The 19,261-nt window shown below is 44.1% G+C and overlaps 1 protein-coding gene across 1 annotated transcript; it reads right to left on the bottom strand.

Annotated features, from left to right (window-relative positions):
• Positions 1-1,358: 1,358 nt before the first annotated feature.
• Positions 1,359-3,724, bottom strand: LOC148700177 (Pentatricopeptide repeat (PPR) superfamily protein). The gene has a single exon (XM_088710133.2). The coding sequence runs from the start codon at positions 3,481-3,483 to the stop codon at positions 1,942-1,944; it is 1,542 nt and encodes a 513-aa protein (XP_088566259.2). The 5' UTR covers positions 3,484-3,724; the 3' UTR covers positions 1,359-1,941.
• Positions 3,725-19,261: the final 15,537 nt, after the last annotated feature.

Here is a 19,261-nt window from a genome sequence, read left to right as displayed (position 1 = left end):
GGCCGGGGCATGTCGTCGTATGGGGCGCCCCGAACTTGGGCGGGGCGCATTATCGTATGGGTTACCCTGAGCTCGGGCCGGGGCGCGTCGTCGTATAGAACGCCTCGAACTTGGCCAGAGCGAGTCGTCGTTGTAGACTCCAGCGGAGGTTGCTACAGGTTGTAACAGCGGAGAGATCTGATCGAGGTCGGCTTGGCCTTTGGCGAGGTCCGAGATAGGACTGGCTCTCAGTGAGACCGAGGTCTATCCTGCTTGGCACTGAGGTCTGCTTGGCTGAAACAGGGTGGTCCCCTGTCCTAAGCAGGACGATCCATTTTGCCCCCCATCAATATATATATATATATATATATATCTGTGTGTGTATGTGCCTGTGTATGTATATGTATATATATATATATGTGTGTGTGTGTGTGTGTATGTATATATATATATATGTGTGTGTGTGTGTGTATATATATATGTATGTGTATGTATGTATGTATGTATGTATATATATATGTGTGTGTGTGTGTGCGCGCGCGCGCGCGCGCATATATATATATGTATGTATGCATGTGTATGTATGTATATATATATATATATATGTATGTATGTATATGTATATATGTATATTGTTGGGGTTGAAATTTGGCCTGAGGGTGACCATGCCGGAGGAATCTAAGAATCCACCGGCCGGGAGGGAGAAAGGGAGCCACCTCCTGCGCACTGGTATACCTGCACAAAGCCTTGGCCGGAGATTCCGACAAAGGCCCTCCGATGGCTAAATTAGCAAAGTTTTTGGAGAGGTTTCTGAGTGTTTTGAATTACTTTGTATTGCTTCTAATGGCTTACCGAAGGCCTTTTTCTACCCTCTTTTTATAGGGTGAGGGTTTCAGTCGTTATCTGAAGTCTCGGGTCGAGCTGTGATCAGCTGGTTATTAGCTTGAGGTGGCGTGAATCACGAAGATCAATCCCACGGATGGAAGATTCGGAAGATATCTTTCCAGATTTGTTCTGAGGATCCACGGGATCTTTGACGGGATCAAGGTTGATAGGGCCGAGGTCGGCTCGGCCTTCGGCGGGATCCAAGGTCGGCCTAGCCTCTAGCCGAGGTCGGCTTGACTTTTAGCGGGGCCGAGGCCTGGCCCGCTCGTTAGGAATTGGGTGGTTCCATGCTGGAGTAGGACGATCCATTTTGCCTTCCATCATATATATATATATATATATATATATATATATATATATATATATATATATATATATATATATATTGTATGTGTGTGTGTGTGTGTGTATGTATGTGTATATATATGTATGTATATGTATGTATATATATGTATGTATATATATATATATTGAGAGAGAGAGAGAGAGATTGATGGTCTTGAAAATTCTGTTAGGCACTAATAATTTTTGACAACTAGCAAGTCACTAGAGGAACGTCCTCCATATTAAGAGCCATAAGTTAATTAACATCTAGATAATTCATAAAAAGAGTAGAAGCAAAATTGAAGATAAGAATACAAATGAATCCACCCTCTCCCTGACAATCTTCATATACCTTCCGGCACGACTCCGGCTTAGGAATTTTAGGCACAGAGAAGCAGCGGCCAAGGTAAGCCTGTGAAGCAACACCGTGTTTGGTCACCCTTATTCGCGAGCTCTCCCGCAAGAGAATAAGAAGGACACCACTGTCTCAGACCTGAACAGATACCAAAGTTGGCACAACTTATGGTATACCAAAGCTGCAGCTGTCCAAGATACAGTGGATACTGTACATTTTCTCTTCACCCCATGGTTGTTGGATCCGTCATAGTAATCCCTACTTTGCTACGGTTTCCTATAAGCATTTAGCTTTTATGATTTCCATTGCTATCTTCTGAGGTAATCCCTTGGAACCTTACTGAGAACACTTTTATCATCAGATCTCCCTGGCCTGGCGTCCATATATAGCTGATGAATTTAACTACCATTTAGCTGTAATTCTTGCATCTCCATTCGATTTATCTGGCCTGCAACAAATCCATGATTGGTTCCATCGACCTCGATCAAACTGCAACCAACGTTCTTCCTCACACTTCTGTCAGCCATTAGCCTCCTCATCCTTGCAACATCTTCCCACCTCCTAGCATTAGCATAAATACCAGCCATGATGGAATAAACCCCACTATTCCCCGGATTTAATCTTAAAAGATGCTCGGCGGCAATCTCAGCAATCTCCACGTTCCCATGTATCCTACAACCACCAAGCACACCACCCCACACATAGGCGTCGGCCTCCACCGGCATCGCCTTTATCATGTCCATCGCCTCCTCCACCAGCCCTGCACGGCCAAGCAAATCCGCCACGCAGCCGTAGTGCTTCAGCTCGCGGGCAACCCCATAAACACTCTCCATCTCATCGAACAGCCTCCGCGCCGCGTCCGTCAGCCCCGCATGGCTGCATGCGACCAAGACGCCGAGGAAGGTCACCCCGTCCGGCCGAACTCCCACCCCTATCATCCTTTCGAAGTACCGCAGCGATCGCTCGCCATGCCCATGCATCGCAAGGCCGACGACGATCGCATTCCACGTGAACAAGTTCTTGTGCGGGGTCGACTCGAACATCTCCGTGGCGACATCGATGCGCCCGCATTTGGCGTACATGTCTACGAGGCTTGTCAGTAGATACACATTGAGCGCTGCCCTGTTCTCTTTGATGTATCGGTGAATGACCTCGCCTCGATCCAAGGCGCCCAGCTGAGCGCAGCAGGAGAGGACGGAGACCAGAGCTACGTCGTCGGGCCTGGACCCCGCGGCGAGCATCCGATCGAAGAGCTGGAGCGCGTCCTTGAATTGCCTCATCCGGGAGTAGCCCGCCAGGAGAGTCCCCCACGAGACCGCATCTCGTGCGGGCATCTCATCGAAAAGCTTGCGGGCAAGAGTCATGTCGCCGGCCTTGACGTAGCCATCGATGAGGGTGTTGTAGGCGACCACCTCGGGGGAGGAGATCTGGTCGAATAGGCGTCGGGCATCGAGCATGGAGTGCGAGGACGCGTACACGCTGATCAGGGTGTTGCGGACGAAGAGGTCGGCGGCGAAGCCGGATTTGAAGGCTTGGGAGTGGAGGGTGCGGCCGAGGGGGAGGGAGCGGAGGCGGGCGCAGGCCTTGAGGGCGAAGGGGAAGGAGTGGGAGTCGGGAGGGATGGATAGGCGGCGCATGCGAGCGAAGAGGAGGAGGGCTTGGAAGGGGAAGGAGAGGAGGGTGTGGACCCTGATGAGGAGGTTGTAGGAAAAGGTGGAGGGGGAGGGGATGTGGTGGAAGAGGGAGAGGGCGTAGTCTATGGAATGGGTTGGGGGGAGGGGATGGAGGAAGGTGAAGGCGTAGAGGAGCTTCGTGAAGGTGGGGGAGGGGTGGAGGGAGGCGAGGCCTAGTATGGTGAGCTCGGCATGGATGGATCTCAGGTGTTCGAGAGTTTTGCAGCGATTGAGGAGGGGGATGATTGGGTGGTGGGGCGGATGCATTTGGATTTCCTAGGGAATAGAGAGGAACATTTTTTGAAAGGACTCTTTAGAGGGAAATGGTGACGATGAGTGAGAGGATGGATGAAAGAATCCTCAGGTATCAAATGTAAAAATTGATAGGAATTTGAAAGCAGGCGTTGAAACTGATGATAAAAAAATGCCATTTATGATGGAAAGATTGACATTGATCAGATTGGTATTGGGGTTTATGTCAGTATACTTCATGGCTAACACCGTGGTTCCGAAGATGACTTTGCTGAAGATCGAGCGACTGCTTCGGTGATTGCTGTGGAGGTCACACGGCGGAGGCCGCAGGGTGCATTTGGTGGTCCGGGAGCAGGTCTGCCGGTCTACCAGTAAGGATGGTCTTGGGGTGCAGTCCCTACTAGAGCGGCGCGAGGTTTTCATCACTCGGTATGCAGCTCGGTTGCTGTTAGAGCCACACAGACTGTGGAGTCAGGTGATGGCAGCCAGATACGGTCAAGAGGGCTCAGAGGGGGCATAAAGTGGGCGTCGAGTCTCCTTCATGGGGCGCGAGATTGGGAGGTACTTGCCGACGGTGTCGGCAAACACCAGGTGGCTGATAGGCGATGGGCGGAGTATTGATGTGACTGCGGATCTATGGGTTGATATCGTTCCACTAAGGTGCTGGCCGACCATGGTCGATATTGAGGCAGTAGAGGGGTTGCGGGTTTTCGATCTTCTTGCCCCGGAAGAGTCAGCATGGGATGATGCCAGACTACGACAGTTGTTCGGAGGATACCTAGCTGAGAGGATCCGGTCCCTTCCGGTACCAGATTGTGGGGGGCCAGATGTCAGGGTTTGGGGCACCTCTTGCCGGACCAGTATCAGACTGGGAGACCTTTCTCGTGTTATCCAACGAAAGCATAAGCCGGGGCAGGACTGTACTTGAATTTGGAGGTCGGGGCTTCACTCGAGGGCGACACTCTTTTCATGGAAGGTGGCGTGGGACCGCTTTCCAACGAGAGCAGTGCTGAGCAGGCGTGGCTGGGGGCTCCCAGCAAAGTGCGGGACATGCGGTGCTGAGGAGTCGGTGAACCATGTGCTCTTCCAGTGTACGTGGGCGAGGTCGACATGGCAGTGGGGAGGGAGGCTTCAATTTCTACAGATGATACGGCAATGGTTGGCCCGTCCTCGGACATGTCAGGAGGCTATTAGAGTGACTTGCACAGCACATCAGATCTGGCTGGGAAGAAACGCCAGCACCTTCGGCGAGCGTAGGGTGTCACCGAGGTTTGTTGCGGAGTTCGCTTGAGTACAGGCATTAGAGATCAGGCTCTCTTCAGATGGACCTTTGACAACTCGGGACACTTAGGGTTCCTCTCTGCTCAGGCAGCTCCTCAGATAGTATTTTTCACTTGGGAACCCCCACCTTCGAGTTTCCTCAAGGTCAACTTCGACGGATCGGTACTGGATGGAGGCGCGTGGGGTGGTGCAGGCTTTGTGATACGGGACCCGCACTTCAGAGTGGTGGCAGCAGGTAAATGCCTGTTGTTCGGCACGTCGGTTCCCGGAGCAGAGCTGCGAGCTGCCTGGGCAAATTTTCGACATGCGAGGCTGGTGTTGCAGGCCAGCTCGATTGTTCCAGAGGGCGACTCGGCCACAGTTATCGGATGGATCCAGAAGGGGCTGAGGGGTGAGAGCATAGACCACCCCTTGGTTTGGGATATAGGGATGATGAGGAGGGATGGGGTGGCTGTCCAGGCCAAACATGTATTTAGAGAAACCAATGGGGCAGCCGACTGGGTGGCTGCCTTTGCGGCTTATCATTCAGGGCACACCCTTTGTGCCGAAGAGGGGGAGCTACCATTGGCTCTCCGCGAGTTAGTATTTTTTGACTTTATTGAGTGTATTTGTACACGTATTATATGAAAAACCGTTTTCAGCACAAAAAAAAAATTGTCATTTATTTTGGTATATAAAGTAGATGTAAAAAAAAATTGATAAGAAAGTAAACATAAAGATTTTAATTATATTTTGATCAAATTAAATATAAATACAAATTTAAATATATTCCAAAAATCATTATATTTTTTTAGAACAAATCATTTGCTTATGAAATCATGGTCATTTCATATCACATTGTAACATAAACTATTGTGATAATATTTTGGATGCAAATAAAGTATAAATCCAATCCAAATTCAACCCGTTTATAAAAATTAATCGAAATTGTTGGTAAAAAAAAACGCACAATTGTGGTCGATAGGATTTGAGATTCTTTCAAAACAAATCAATCACTTATGAATCATGGTCATTTTATATCACAGTGTGCTATAGACTATCGTGATAACAATTCGAATGCAAAAATATATAAAAACGTGGGCAAAGCCCACATTATTTCTAATCATGCTCCATAACCACTCCGGCACAACCACATATTGAAGGCAGCATCCTCGTATATCTCATAGTTAACCAAACTACACACAAATAATTTCAAACTTAAAACTGCTTAATTTTAAATTAAAAAAAGGTAATCCTATAGTTGCATATAATCTTAAATATAGTTGTATTTTTTTTTGATTAAAAGGTAAAATACTTTCTTTTGCTCAATCTCCAAATTAGCAGTCCTTTCCTATTTCTTGTCATTGTTATCTTCCACCATGCCAAGTTTCCGGAGATTCTTGACAGCATGCCCCATGTTAAACAAAAAATCAATAAAAATAGAGTTAGACGAACTTATATTTTTAAAATCAAAGCATAGCTAATCTAGGGTCATTTGGATTGTTTCAAATCATCATCACCAATTCCAGCAGATCGTGTGTGATGTCATAGTATGGAGATCATATATGTTCCAAAATTTGATTTCGGCTGAAATCAACTGGGGATGTGGTGTGAAATGTGAGAATAATGGGCTGAAGTCAACAGCCCCAGCCGACTTCAACCTAGGCTCTTTTGAAGAGACAGAACAGAGGATCGCGATCATGATCCTCTCCGGCTTCTTCAAGCGAGACGAGAATGGAGGCATCACAGCCATGTCAGGCAACCCCACGGTCGCTTGAGTGGCCGCCGATCACGCCTAATCGCCGTAGAAATCATGGCGGTGAGCCGTTCAAATTTTTCTTATAAATCCCTCCTCGTTCTCTGCTATTGATGCACCGTTGAGCCTTCTCCTTCCTCTCTTCCCTCTCCTCCCTCCTTCTCCTCCTTCTCTGGTGGCCGGCGTGCCACCCTGGCCGAGCGCCACCCCTTAAAAGACTCCTTGTTCTGCTTGCTTTGTTCTGCGACTCCTTTCTTGATCGGAAGCTGTTGCAGCCACCATCGCAAGAAGCACTGCCACCACCGCCTGTCGGTGAGTTCCCCCGCCTTGACTTCTTCTTCATTGGCCGAGGAAGCTGCCTCTAAGGTAGCTGGGGGGCACAACCCCCTTTCTTTCTCCTTCTCTGTTATTTTGTGTTCATAACCGCTCCTCTGTTCCGAGCCAAGTAGTTGGCCCCTTCTCGCTAATTATGCCTCCGCGAGCCGTTGACCGGGCACCACCAAGCCATTGACCGCCCCTTCCTCTCATCTCATTCCTCTATTCCGGCCCCAAACCATGGATGATCTCGGTTCCCTCTTCTTGCTGGTTGCCGCAACTGTCGGTGACCACTATGCCACCGACGGTTGGCTGTCAGCAACCTAGGTCGGCCGCCGCTAGCTTCTCCTTTCCTCGTCCCCTTTTTCTCTCTTTCTTCTTTTCCTTCTTTCTTCTTGTTTAACAAGATGAAGAACATCTTTTTGGGCCCTATTGGGCTGTGATCATTCATCTGGGCCCTATTCAAATTTGGGTCCAGTTCGGCCATTTTGGGCCCTGTTGGGCTATACTCATAGTGGGCTGAGTTCGAGCCCTAGTCATCCTGTTGGATCGTGCCCATTGTGGGCCATGTTCACCTTGTTGGGCCCTGTTCATCCATTGTGGACCGAGTTTGAGCTTTGTTCACCCTGTTGGGTTGTGCCTATTCTGGGCCAAGTTTAGGCCCTATTCACCCTATTGGACTATATCCATTGTAGGTCGTATTCCTTTTGGGCCTTATGGGCCCTGCTCATCTTGTTGGAACGTGCCCAATGTGGGTTGAGTTTGGGCCTTATTTACCTTATTGGATCGTGCCCATTGTGGGCTGAGTTCAGAGCTTGTTCACCTTGTTGAGTTATGCCTATTGTGGGCCATATCCCTTTTGGGTCTTGTTGGGCCCTGTTTATCTCGTTGGGACATGCCCATTGTGGGCTGAGTTCGGACTTTGTTCACCTTGTTGGGCTATGCCCATCGTGCGCCGAGTTTGGGCTCTTACCCTATTGGGTTGTGCCCATTATGGGCTGAGTTCGGGCATTGTTCACCCTGTTGAGCCATATCTATTGTGGGTCATATAATCCGAAATCATTAAAAAATATATTTGTCAAATCATTAAACTGTCAATCAAATAAGACAACATGTTTTAAATGTGGAGAAATAGACACAAACTCTTTACTTGTAATATTAAAGAAAATAGCTCAAATGGTAAAATAGCTATCAAGAAAATATAGGTTCCAAAACGAACTATAACAAATAACCTTCAAGGACTTAAGAGAGCTTGGGTACCTAAGATGAAAACTTAAATTCTATGGTGTAGGTGGGTCTAGCAGCCTATGGAGCAAATAGAAAGTGGTACTTGGATAGTGGGTTCTATAGAGACATAATAGGGGGAAGCTTGTTTGGATTGAGGCATATAATGCACACTGTCCTAAATATATAATTCATCCCCTATATGCAGGTTTACAACGATCTCGTTCCCAAGGTATAACAACCCGGCTCAGCCCGATACTTTTTTAATGAGCATGATCGTTGGAGAGGATTGACCCGATAACTCCTTCAAATGCCCAAAAAAAATAGAAGAAGAAAAATTGTAAGAAGACGAAGAGAAGGATTCTCTATCTCAGTCTTTCTTGGGAAGCAGAGGAAATAGAGGTTCTCTATCTCAATCTTTCTTGGGAAGCAGAGGAAACACAAGAGAGTGTATCGATTGATCCAAGATGCTGGATCTAGAGCTTATTTATAGACTCCATTGGATGATCTATAAGATGTTGGATCAAATTGTCCTTAGGTCCAAAATCAAATTTAGGCTTATGTTTAAGTCAATGATCTTCTTCGATTTTGACAGAGTTTATAACCTCTAATAGGATTAAGTCACCTTACTCATGACTTAACTCATGAGAAAAACTTGACCAAGATGGAGAGAGAGAGTAAACCAAGGCTTGGACTCTATATCTTTCAGATAATTTGCAACCTGTCAATTCAGCCTTTTTAAGAAGATCTTGAAATTCATGAATTTCATAGGTTTGGACACTAATAGATTTGGAATCCACCATGGCATATTTACAGAACTTGGATACAATAATGGAAATCAGCAAGGGCACTAAGGATCCTATGCGCGGTGATGAAAATCAATTTATTTAGGGTTTTAGAGTGAAGGCCCACAGATCCAAAATCTTGAGGATTGGAAGAGAGTTGAGAGGTTGATCCTAATGATGGTCTAAGGTTAGAGAATTCTATTGCAGAGATCAGCTCCAATGTGATGAGCTAATATTTTACTTGGCTTTGCCACTTTCTAAAAGAGGAACTACTAAACTTTTAGGTTTGATTGCACTATGATCATCAAAAGAAGCCATTTATGAACTTTTGGTTGCTTAATTGGTTCTGCAAATACAAGTTTCAAGAGGTTTAGCCCGATATATTTGAATAGTTGATTAATAGCTTTCCATAATATAATTCTAGATTTTAAAATAAATGTAATAAAGAGCTACAATAACAATAAAATTAAATAATTACATTAAGAAATATAACAAGCAACATTGTAATTGCTACATGTTTTTCAAAGCTGCACCAATTGATATTTTGAAAAAATAACTAATAATAAGCACGGCTTTTAAAGCAACAGTAATTTTTGCACAATTTTAAAAGATGCAGAAAATTTCTGCATAGATTTTAAAGATATTGAAAATTTTGCAGAAATAGTTTGCACAGTTGTAGAAAATTTGAATTAATTTTAAAGCTGCAGTAATTTTTTATACAGATTTTTTAACTGTAGAAATATTATGCACATTTTTAAAGCTGCAGAAAATTCTGCGAAGATTTTAAATTTGTGGAAAATTTCTATATAATTTTTAAATTTACATAAAATCTGTTTACACTAATTTTAGAGCAATATGGCTTTTTAAAGATGACTTTTGTAAAGAAAACAACTTTTAAATGAAGTTAAGGATTTCCAATTTTGTACAATTGAACTAAATTTAATTCTATTCTATCAAATTAATTTTTGATAAATAAATAAATAGCAGTCTCTAGTATAATCAGAATCACGTTCTTCGACTATTGGACTTAAAGTGCACCTAGAAATTACTTTTTGTGACCTAAAATAATAAATTGAAATTAAAAACTTAATATCTACAAAACTTTTTTCAAAATCAATTGGCAGAAAACTTGCTTAGATCGGGGTGTGTGATGCACACTGCCCGAAGAACGTGATTCGCCTTCCTACATACAAGTCTGCGGCGATCTCATCCTCAAGGTACAACAATCCATCTCAGTCTGATCTCCTCTAATGAGCACGGTCTTTGGAGAGTTTTGATCCGAATAACTCCCTCGTATGCTCAGAAAAGAATAGAAAAAAATCAAAAAAAAAGAAGAAGAATTCTCTATCCCAATCTTTTCTAAGAAAGCAAGAAAATCCAAGATGCTGGACCAATGCCTCTTTACGCGACGTGCCCTACGTCGCCATGCGAGGCGCACATGGACGACCTGTCGAGCTGAGCACACTTCTTTGGGCACCAGCCCAATCCCATGAAGCCCAATTTGGGCTTTCTGATAAAGAAATTCTTTTTAAGCAAGAAGATTTGCTTCCACATATCCGATGTGAGACGAAAGAAAAAAAAAATAAAGTTTTTGAAATACTTAACATATGGGGGAGCACATTGGTTTTTATTTTTTTAAAATTTAAATATTTTTATAAGTTAAAAACTCCATCAGAAAGCATCCATCTTTAACTTGGGTGAGGACCACCTTTCTAGCCCTGATAATGGATCCCCCTTTCTATTTTATAATAATAATAATGATGCATGCTGTTGCTCTCTGATCCATACAAGGCTATCCACACAGGTTAGATATCTACGTAATCAGTCCAAAAGGAAAATATCATAAATGGAAAGGAACATTGTCTACTTTTAGCAAGTGGAGATCGTCTGACACATGCGATGGATTTTACCACTACCTTGAAAGGATTCCAAAATCGTACATATATGTACTCACTTCCCCCTGCTATCCGCTTCCCAGGAGGCTTAAGCCCTGTGCACTCTGACTCACATTGGCTCCTCTCTGGTGTGGACAACTAAAATAGTCTCTGTTGGTCTCCATCTCCACTAGCACCCGGCCGGCCATAGTGCTAGAGTACTCGGTAAGCAAACCTAAAGCATGACCTTAAATAAGTGGGTAAAGATAAGTGAGAATCTATCATTGGACTTTTCTATTCCCATCGCATATAGCATATGTCCATCTGTTGATGAGGTGGTCAAAAGGCATATCGCATGGTCATGGATATAAATTGGGTGGCAAAGAAGGCAATGGATGACCCAACCTAGCTCAACAATCTCTTTTGCTTTCACCAAGTCATAAGATGGGGAGGAAGAAGAAGGGAAGGATAAAGCACTTGGATTCAGGGGAGCATACCTTCCTCTGGTCCCACAAACAAGAGGACGGCATGAATTGAAGCTAAAGAGGCAAGTCATTTGGGCAAAGGGAAGGCTAAGCCTTTCTACCAGATCTCTCTCTCTCTCTCTCTCTCTCTTCTTTCCCCTTGTGTGTGTTTGTGCGTGGATTTATGGATCAGTTTCTCTTTATGCCTTCTGGCAAGGAAAAGTTGTTTTAGTTGGGGAGTACTTAAAGCACAAGTTGTTCTTGAGATGGGGTGGGGTTGGTGGGCGTCCTGGGATTCCCTGTTGCAGAAAATCTGTATCCGTACCGCATTGCAATGTATCGTTGCTCGCTTTGTGTGATCTATTTGGCTTCATTGTTATGATAAAAAACGTTGGAATGTTCCATCAGAATTACCAAGTGTCCACTCACAGCTCAGCTTTTCATTTCTCTCCCTCTCTCTGATAGAGAATTTTCTTCTAACTATGATCATTCATGGCAACGAAAACATAAACAAAGATTGAATATAGATTGACAGGTGTAGTTCATGGTATATATATCTGACCCTTTTTTTATTATTGGTAAACTATATCTATTAAAGCAATTTAGAATAAATATAGCTGTGTCAATCAGAAAATAAAATATTATGAAACTCAACAGGAATATCTGACATAGACGTCCATAAAAAAGATTCTGAGCGATTAGCCATGTATATGTCATCCAATCTACAATGTTGTTAGCCTCTCTAAAAATATATGTGACATCAAAAGAATATAGACATAACCTTATTCTCCAACAGTTCCGTCGAAGTAAATGAAAACTAATTTCTGATGGAGCTGATTCAGATAATCATCTAACAACTATCAAAGAATTTCCTTCAAAAATAATATGAGTTGCGTTCAGAATTTTTATACCATAAGATACATCTCATGACACATGAAGTTTTGCCGTAGGAAATATAATATCAAACAATCTAATTCCACTGGCCACATTTGACGCTTTTCATGTATGCTAGAGATATATACATATAGAGATTCACGATTTGATTGATAGCTGGGATTTAATTTCCTAGAGTCTATATTTGTTTCTCATTTAAATTAAGGGTTAAATTTCCATATATAAAGTTTTTTACCTTTATCAATGGAATTGTTTTGGTTTACCCTACCCATGGAACCATATCAGCCCTTGTTTTTGATTTTGAAAACTGAATTTCCTATTTACCAAAAAAAAAATGAATTTGTTTACACCCTTATTGAATAAAATAATCACTTAAAATGATGTTTTTGCATTTAAAGAAAAAATCAAGGTTTATTTAGAGTAGCAATCTTGGAAAGAGAAGTTAATGCCGAGAAAGACTACTATATTATCTCTCTCCAAAAATAAAGGTGCTATTCTCTCTCTCTCTCCTAAAATAGAAGTCATTGCTGCCGATCTTCAGATTATTGATGTGGATCGCCTCTATTGATCAGCAAGATAGCAACAAGTCAAAGAACTCACCAGAGTTGGCTCCGGTCTAGTCTTTCGATGCTTACATTAGTGAGAGAGTTTTTTATAATGATGTAGGAGAAGAGACAAATAAGAGAGTCTTAGTGTAGTAATCAACCTATCTTTCATGGAGGGATTTCGGGTCCATTTACCACAGGATCTAGAATCTCTTGAGGGTCATGCTATAATGGACTAAAGTCATAAAATAACTATCGAGGGACATGCTATAATGGACTAAAATCATAAGAAAACAGTCGAGGGACATGTTGTAATCATCCAAAGTTGCATAACCGCTTTAAGGTATGGTGTAATTGCTTGGGACCATTATGGTAATCTTTAATTGTTGACATGACGGAGAAAGTGTATTTCCGCATAGAGTGGAGAGCCACTACCCGAGGTGAGAGGGGTGAGAATCATCGAAGATGAATACCGAGTCAAATGGTTGCCTATCCAAGCTGTGAGATTTTACATCGGGCGATGTGTGACCTCGGAGATCAGTCACTTCTAGTCTGCATATTTTGGTTCTCAACTTAGTTAAGGTAGATTTGGTTTGACCATGCCGAGTGCCCCACCAACTTTGAGTTGGGCAAATCCGGTCAAGCTACATCATCAGGCTCATTTTTCACCATATTACTTGCCTTCCACTACTAAGTCCAAGTTATTTTTCTTGGTTCTAGCAAAGAAAATAATTGCATCCTCCATTTCTATGTTGTTTTGAGTTGAGCATTAAATATTTTGTTAGAAATGTTTTGAAGAACGAGCTACCTCATTTCAATTTCCAAAGGCATCATTGATTACCCGATGGAAAAATAGTAGTAAGATACGTGCCAGCTCATTAGGCTAGGAAGTGGATCAGCCGAGTTAATCCAAACCATTCAATGCTCTATATAAGCATGCAAACTTTAACATCTTCCCTCTACTTGAAGAGCTTTGAGACTTTTGGTAAGGTTGTTTTGCCTCCTAAGAGTTACGATATTGTCATGGACTCTCCAACAATTCTGACCAAGGTTTCTCAAGCAGAGGCACAGGTTGGAGAGGAAATAATCGAGACTTCTCCTCCCCAACTCGTAACACCTGATATGTTCAATCCTGCTAGTCGACAAATGTTTCCACTATAGACCCATCAAGTTATTAGGTTGCCTAGGTAATCCACGAGCAATGCCCCTCTAATTTAATCTTAGAGGCTTAGCCATTATATTAACTTTTCTCTATCTGTGGAGTGCTGACATCATGGCTATGATGGATGGGAGCTTTTTGAATTTTAGGCATAGAGCGGCGGAACTCGAGCTGGTGCTGCACAACCAATCAGAAGGTAGTTGAGGTGGTGGCTAGGCTGAAGATCACTAAAGGTAGAGCTGAAATGGCTGAGCTCCAAGTTGTTGAGGTTAAGAAGGAGCTGCCGACAGCTAAATAACAAGCTACTAAGGCCAAGGAGAAAGCCCTCCAAGCCATGGAGGAGTGCAAGTCCTTGATAGATTATCAATGGGAGTTTGTCGAGCACCTGATCAACTCATTCTTGCATGTCTTCAGGAAATGTCAAAACCAAATGATGAGGCTCTTCCCTAAGGTTGACTTCAGCTACCTCACCCCTTCAATGGAGGACAGCTTTAACAGCATCGAGGAGCAGCAAGAGCAGGAAAGGAATGTCGTTGATCTCCCTTCTTAAGACACCGAGGTAGAGCACCTTCCCCCAAGCCCCAAGGAATTGGCCTTGGGCCCTTGTAATTTTCTTCTTCTTGTGCTTGATCTTCTAGGGCTTGGTGTAGGTCTTCTTCGATGAGCTTGACCTTCTTCTTTTTTAATGAGATCTACTTAAAGATTTTAATTTTTTGTAATGAGGTCTTCTTGGCCATGAGAAATGGCAGTTTTTGACCTTCTTTTGTATTGAGATTTGCTTGGATTCTGAGTTGACCTATTTTGTAATCAGACATGTAAATATTGATGAAATAAACTTTTTCATTTGTACACCATTTTTTTGTGATGTCTAAGTATTTAATTTTTCACTCAAGTGTTTGACATTGTTTCATGGACATCGAGGTCAACTGAGTGAGGCCAAAGTACTTGAAGTTGTCTTAGCAAACATTAAGGATGGCTGAATGGGACCAAAGTAGTGGACTATGGTCCTTTCTGAGACTCAAGTGCCTTATTCTCGATGTTGGTAGGCCGAGATAGTGGAATGTGGTCCTTTTGGAGTTGGCCTCGAGAGATGCTTGTAGTATCTGTAGTCATCCGATGCCAATGTAGTAAACTTCAGTCCTTCATGGTCTTCAAAGCCTTTGGCCCCCGTTCTTAGTGTTATTAGGCTGGGTTGGTCTATGGTCCTCGATGGCCAGTAGGCCTTCGCCCCCTGTTCTTACGAGTTAGACTTCTCCTCTCGGGCCTTTATTCCCATCTTGAAGAGGTTGGGTTATGAGAGTTTAGCTCATTGGATTTTTAATCAGTTAGATTTTCTACATAGCAAGCACTTGGGTGACTAGACTGAGTGTTCCTCCTCCCATCTGAGCCTAGGTTGTGCTAGAACATTTCATCGGCTCTTGATCGGTTGAATAGAGGTTCCAATCAACTCTAGGGTGTCTCCATAGGAGTAATGAGATTTGAATCTCTAGGTTCGCTCCCTAGCTGCATAGGACAACAAAATAGAGTTCCGAGATAATTTTGGGATATCTCCATGGGAGGGGCAGGATTGGTTTCTCCAAGATTGCTCCCTAACTACCTAGGCTCATATAATGGAGCTACTAGTCATTTCTAAGATATCTCCCCCTTCAAGATCGGTGGTCTTTGAGAGATGAATCCAATGTGCAACACTTGAATTTCTCGGTCGGTGGTCCTTGAGAGATGCATCCGACCTATAATACTTTGACACTATTTGGAGAAGAACTAAAACATGGATTCATTAACCATAAGTAACAAGAGGTACAAAACTTAATGTACAATTATTACTAGTAGTAGGCCTTAAGAACATCAGAGCTCCATTATCAAGTATAGGTTCCCTATTAAACTTCTCGGACCCATCAGTATGAGCTGGGCGATGCCAATCTATTACTATGTGTGGGCTTTCTTGATTCAGTGCCAATTTGCACCCACGGTGGTGCTAGATGTGTTGGAAATTGTATCCTAAATATCAATTGTCAGCATATTGATGATTGAATTTTGTAAATAAATTAATAAATTAATAAAGTGTTATTTGGCATTATTCATCATTTTACATCTTCAAATGAACTCTTATATATGATGAAGTCTATAGGATTCTCTTATGATAAAGGATGATTTATCTGTGAGTCCTTAAACCAGTTTACGACCAAATGATATGCTGTTAATAGGACGACAGCATTATCGAGTTTATGATGGGGACATCAGAGTCCCTCATTCAGATGATGAAGTCAATTAGTTGCTTTTGTTATTAGTCGAGTCGATTTGGTCATTTTCTTTAGTCAAGTCAATTAGGTTAGCTGTTAAGCCGTGTTTAGTCAAGTAATTGGATCAATTGATCAATGTAAGACCTAATTATAAAGGTCAAATTTTGGGTGTGATCAATTGGTTTAATGGTCTAATATTGTAAGGTTTAATTTGGTTTGTAATAAGTTAATTGACTTAGTCAATTAATTGTAGGGTCCAAGTTTGATTATTTGTTAATTGTTGATTTGATCAACTCATGATGTAGGGCCTATATAAGGGCTACCCCACTCATGAATTAGGAAAAATTGATGATTGAATGATAAAACCCTAGCCTCTTTCTTATTCTTCTTCTTCCTCCTCCTCCCCTTCTTTTCTTCCTGCATCTCTATAACATCTTCTTCCTCCTTCCTCCCTTCTTCTTCCTCCTTCTCCTCTTCCTCTGCAGTTGTCCGGCATCATCTTGGTATCAGAGCCTCGGCTTTGCCCTGCTGCCAAAGCCACGATCCAGTTCCTCTCTCTCTCTTTCTCTCTCTCTCGATTTCACCGGGCCCCTTTCACTTGGCTTTCACAAAAAAAAGGGGAGGACCCCTTTAGCGTCCCCTCTAGCCCCTCGGTTTCAAAAATAGAGGAAGAAAAGTCCCTGTTTTGGCTCTTCCCCACTGACCTTCGCCGCCCCACCGACGCACCACACCGCTCGCGACCCACCTCTGCACCGTTCCACCCCTTCTCGGCATCCTCCTGCTGCGCCACCACGAGCTAGTTCCGCCGCAACACCAGGGCTAGCAACGGCCGACGACGAGGACGAGCACCAACGAGCCCTAGATCTCCCAGGTCAAGCCTCTGTCCAACACCTCTCCCCGTCCTCCACCAGCGTCACTCCTGCGACGTCGCCCCTTTGACGCTCGCCATCGGAAGCCGCTGCTTGCTGGAGCCGCCTGTCCCCCGCAGCCGCCGCCGTGAGGAACGGAACCCCCACCCCCGAATCCATCGAGAGGTTGAAGATCAGGGTAATGGGTAAGTGCCAGAATCCGGTAACCCGTTAACCCAAGATCCAGTGACCCGGATCCACAAAAAAGATTCGCACGTGACCGCACGTGCCAGACAAAAAAAAAAAGCCTACCTGTTCATCTTCCTCTTTGCGATTGCCCCACCACCACTGTCGTCGCCGCACCACCGAGGCCACCGCCGAGCCGAGCCATCATCGTGCCCCCCAAGCCGCCATCTCCACCGCCGCGTGCCGTGCCGTGAGCCCCATCGTCGATCGAGTCAGATCTGGAGGAGACGTCCATCGCCGTCGCACGCCACCGCAGCTCCGCCCCCTCCTCCTTACCGCTGCCGACCGCCGCCTGCCATTTTCCCCTTCCGCCGAGAAGCACCAAACCCCCCTTAACTCCACAGGCCACACCCGTCGCCGCCATCTCCCCCCCTTCCCTCACACCACAGAGTCGCCTCCGGTCACCCCGCAGCCACCCATGCCCGCCTCCCATCCACCTCCTCCGTCGGCCGCTGCCCAAGGCTTCCGGCCGCTCCTCCGCTGTCGGCTCCCTCGCCCCACCTCCGCATCCCACCAGCCGCACACCCCACTCTCCCCACCTTCCTTCCCATCAACCGACCTCAGGCCCACAGAGCACCCCAACTCCCAAGCGCCCACCCCTATTTGCCAGACCAAGCCCACGCGCCCAGAACCCATTGACAGCACAAGCCCACAGCTCCCTTCCCAATTCCGTTCACACCACAACTGGTTTCCTTCCCCAATCCCATTCACACAATAACCAGTTTTCCGTTCTCAATCCCTTTCACACCGTACAACAACCACATCGGCTTCATTGTCATGTATGTCTTCACCTTCTTCGCCAACTTTGGTCCCAACCGCACCACCTTCATCGTGCCTGCAGAAATTTTTCCAACTAGATCTACACTCGACGGGGTCGAGTTCTTTCCACCTGGGAGGAGTTGATGGGGACATCAGAGTCCCTCATTCATATGATGAAGTCAATTAGTTGCTTTTGTTATTAGTCGAGTCGATTTGATCCTTTGCTTTAGTCAAGTCAATTAGGCTAGCTGTTAAGCCGTGTTAAGTCAAGTAATTGGATCAATTGATCAATATAAGACCTAATTACAAAGGTCAAATTTTGGGTGTGATCAATTGGTTTAATGGTCTAATGTTAGTAAGGTTTAATTTGGTTTGTAATAAGTTAATTGACTTAGTCAATTAATTGAAGAGTCCAAGTTTGATTATTTGTTAATTGTTGATTTGATCAACTCATGATGTAGGGCCTATATAAGGGCCGCCCCACTCATGAATTAGGAAAAATTGATGATTGAATGAAAAAACCCTAGCCTCTTTCTTATTCTTCTTCTTCCTCCTCCTCCCCTTCTCTTCTTCTTGCATCTCTATAACATCTTCTTCCTTCTTCCTCCCTTGTTCTTCCTCCTTCTCCTCTTCCTTTGCAGTTCTCCGGCATCAGTTTAGGTCGTTGTGTGACATATACGTTGGTTGTCCTCTTAACCAAGAAGTGTGGAGACACTAATATGTCACACAGGTGAAGTGTAGGAGTACATTTCACTGAACGTGACCAATTCCGGAATGCTCTGCTGTCGAGAGATGTTCCGAGTGGATATAGGTATAAGTATTCCTCAGACCTGAGATCACCACAGTGATTCGCAAGCAACTCACTGTACTTTAGTACCAAACTAGCAGAATTTCTAATTCTGGGATGGAAGGTTACTGGGTGCAGTCAAGTACTTGCAAAATCGGTACGTGAGTCAAGATGGAATTGATCCCTCCTGAAAACAGGAGATAATGCTTTGTGTTCAATTTAGCAAAACCTTGGTCAGAGTAATCCTTGTGATGAGTCACAGGATTTATAAAGTTGATCACATAGTGGATGTACTGATTAAGACAGTTGACAGAACTCTGAGGTCATCCTAGCATTTGGAGTCAAAGGGATGAATTATACAGTAACCATGATCCAGAGTTTCAGAATATTTGCTTCACATATATTCGGCCTATCCGGACGTCAGGTACTATTGCTAGATGGTCACATCGATTAGTGCAGGAAGTCGTTCCTGTGCTACCGGTTTAAATTCGAACCTATGGGGTCACACGCATAGAAGTTTTCTAGGTTGATCATAAAGGCTGATGGACGATTAAGAATCATCCAAGGATAATTTGGTCAATTTGATTGACAAAATATCATAAGTAAAGGTTGCTGAAAAATAATTAAAGAATTATTG

This window comes from Phoenix dactylifera, chromosome 13 (assembly GCF_051530095.1).
Source record: "Phoenix dactylifera cultivar Ajwa chromosome 13, Ajwa_hap1_PhDact_Kaust_v1.1, whole genome shotgun sequence".
NCBI lineage: Eukaryota > Viridiplantae > Streptophyta > Magnoliopsida > Arecales > Arecaceae > Phoenix > Phoenix dactylifera.
This window is presented reverse-complemented; position numbering and strand designations above follow the sequence as displayed.

Coding starts and splice junctions, on each gene's coding strand:
- LOC148700177 (XM_088710133.2), bottom strand. CDS start 3,483: ATGCATCCGCCCCACCACCCAATCATCCCCCTCCTCAATCGCTGCAAA.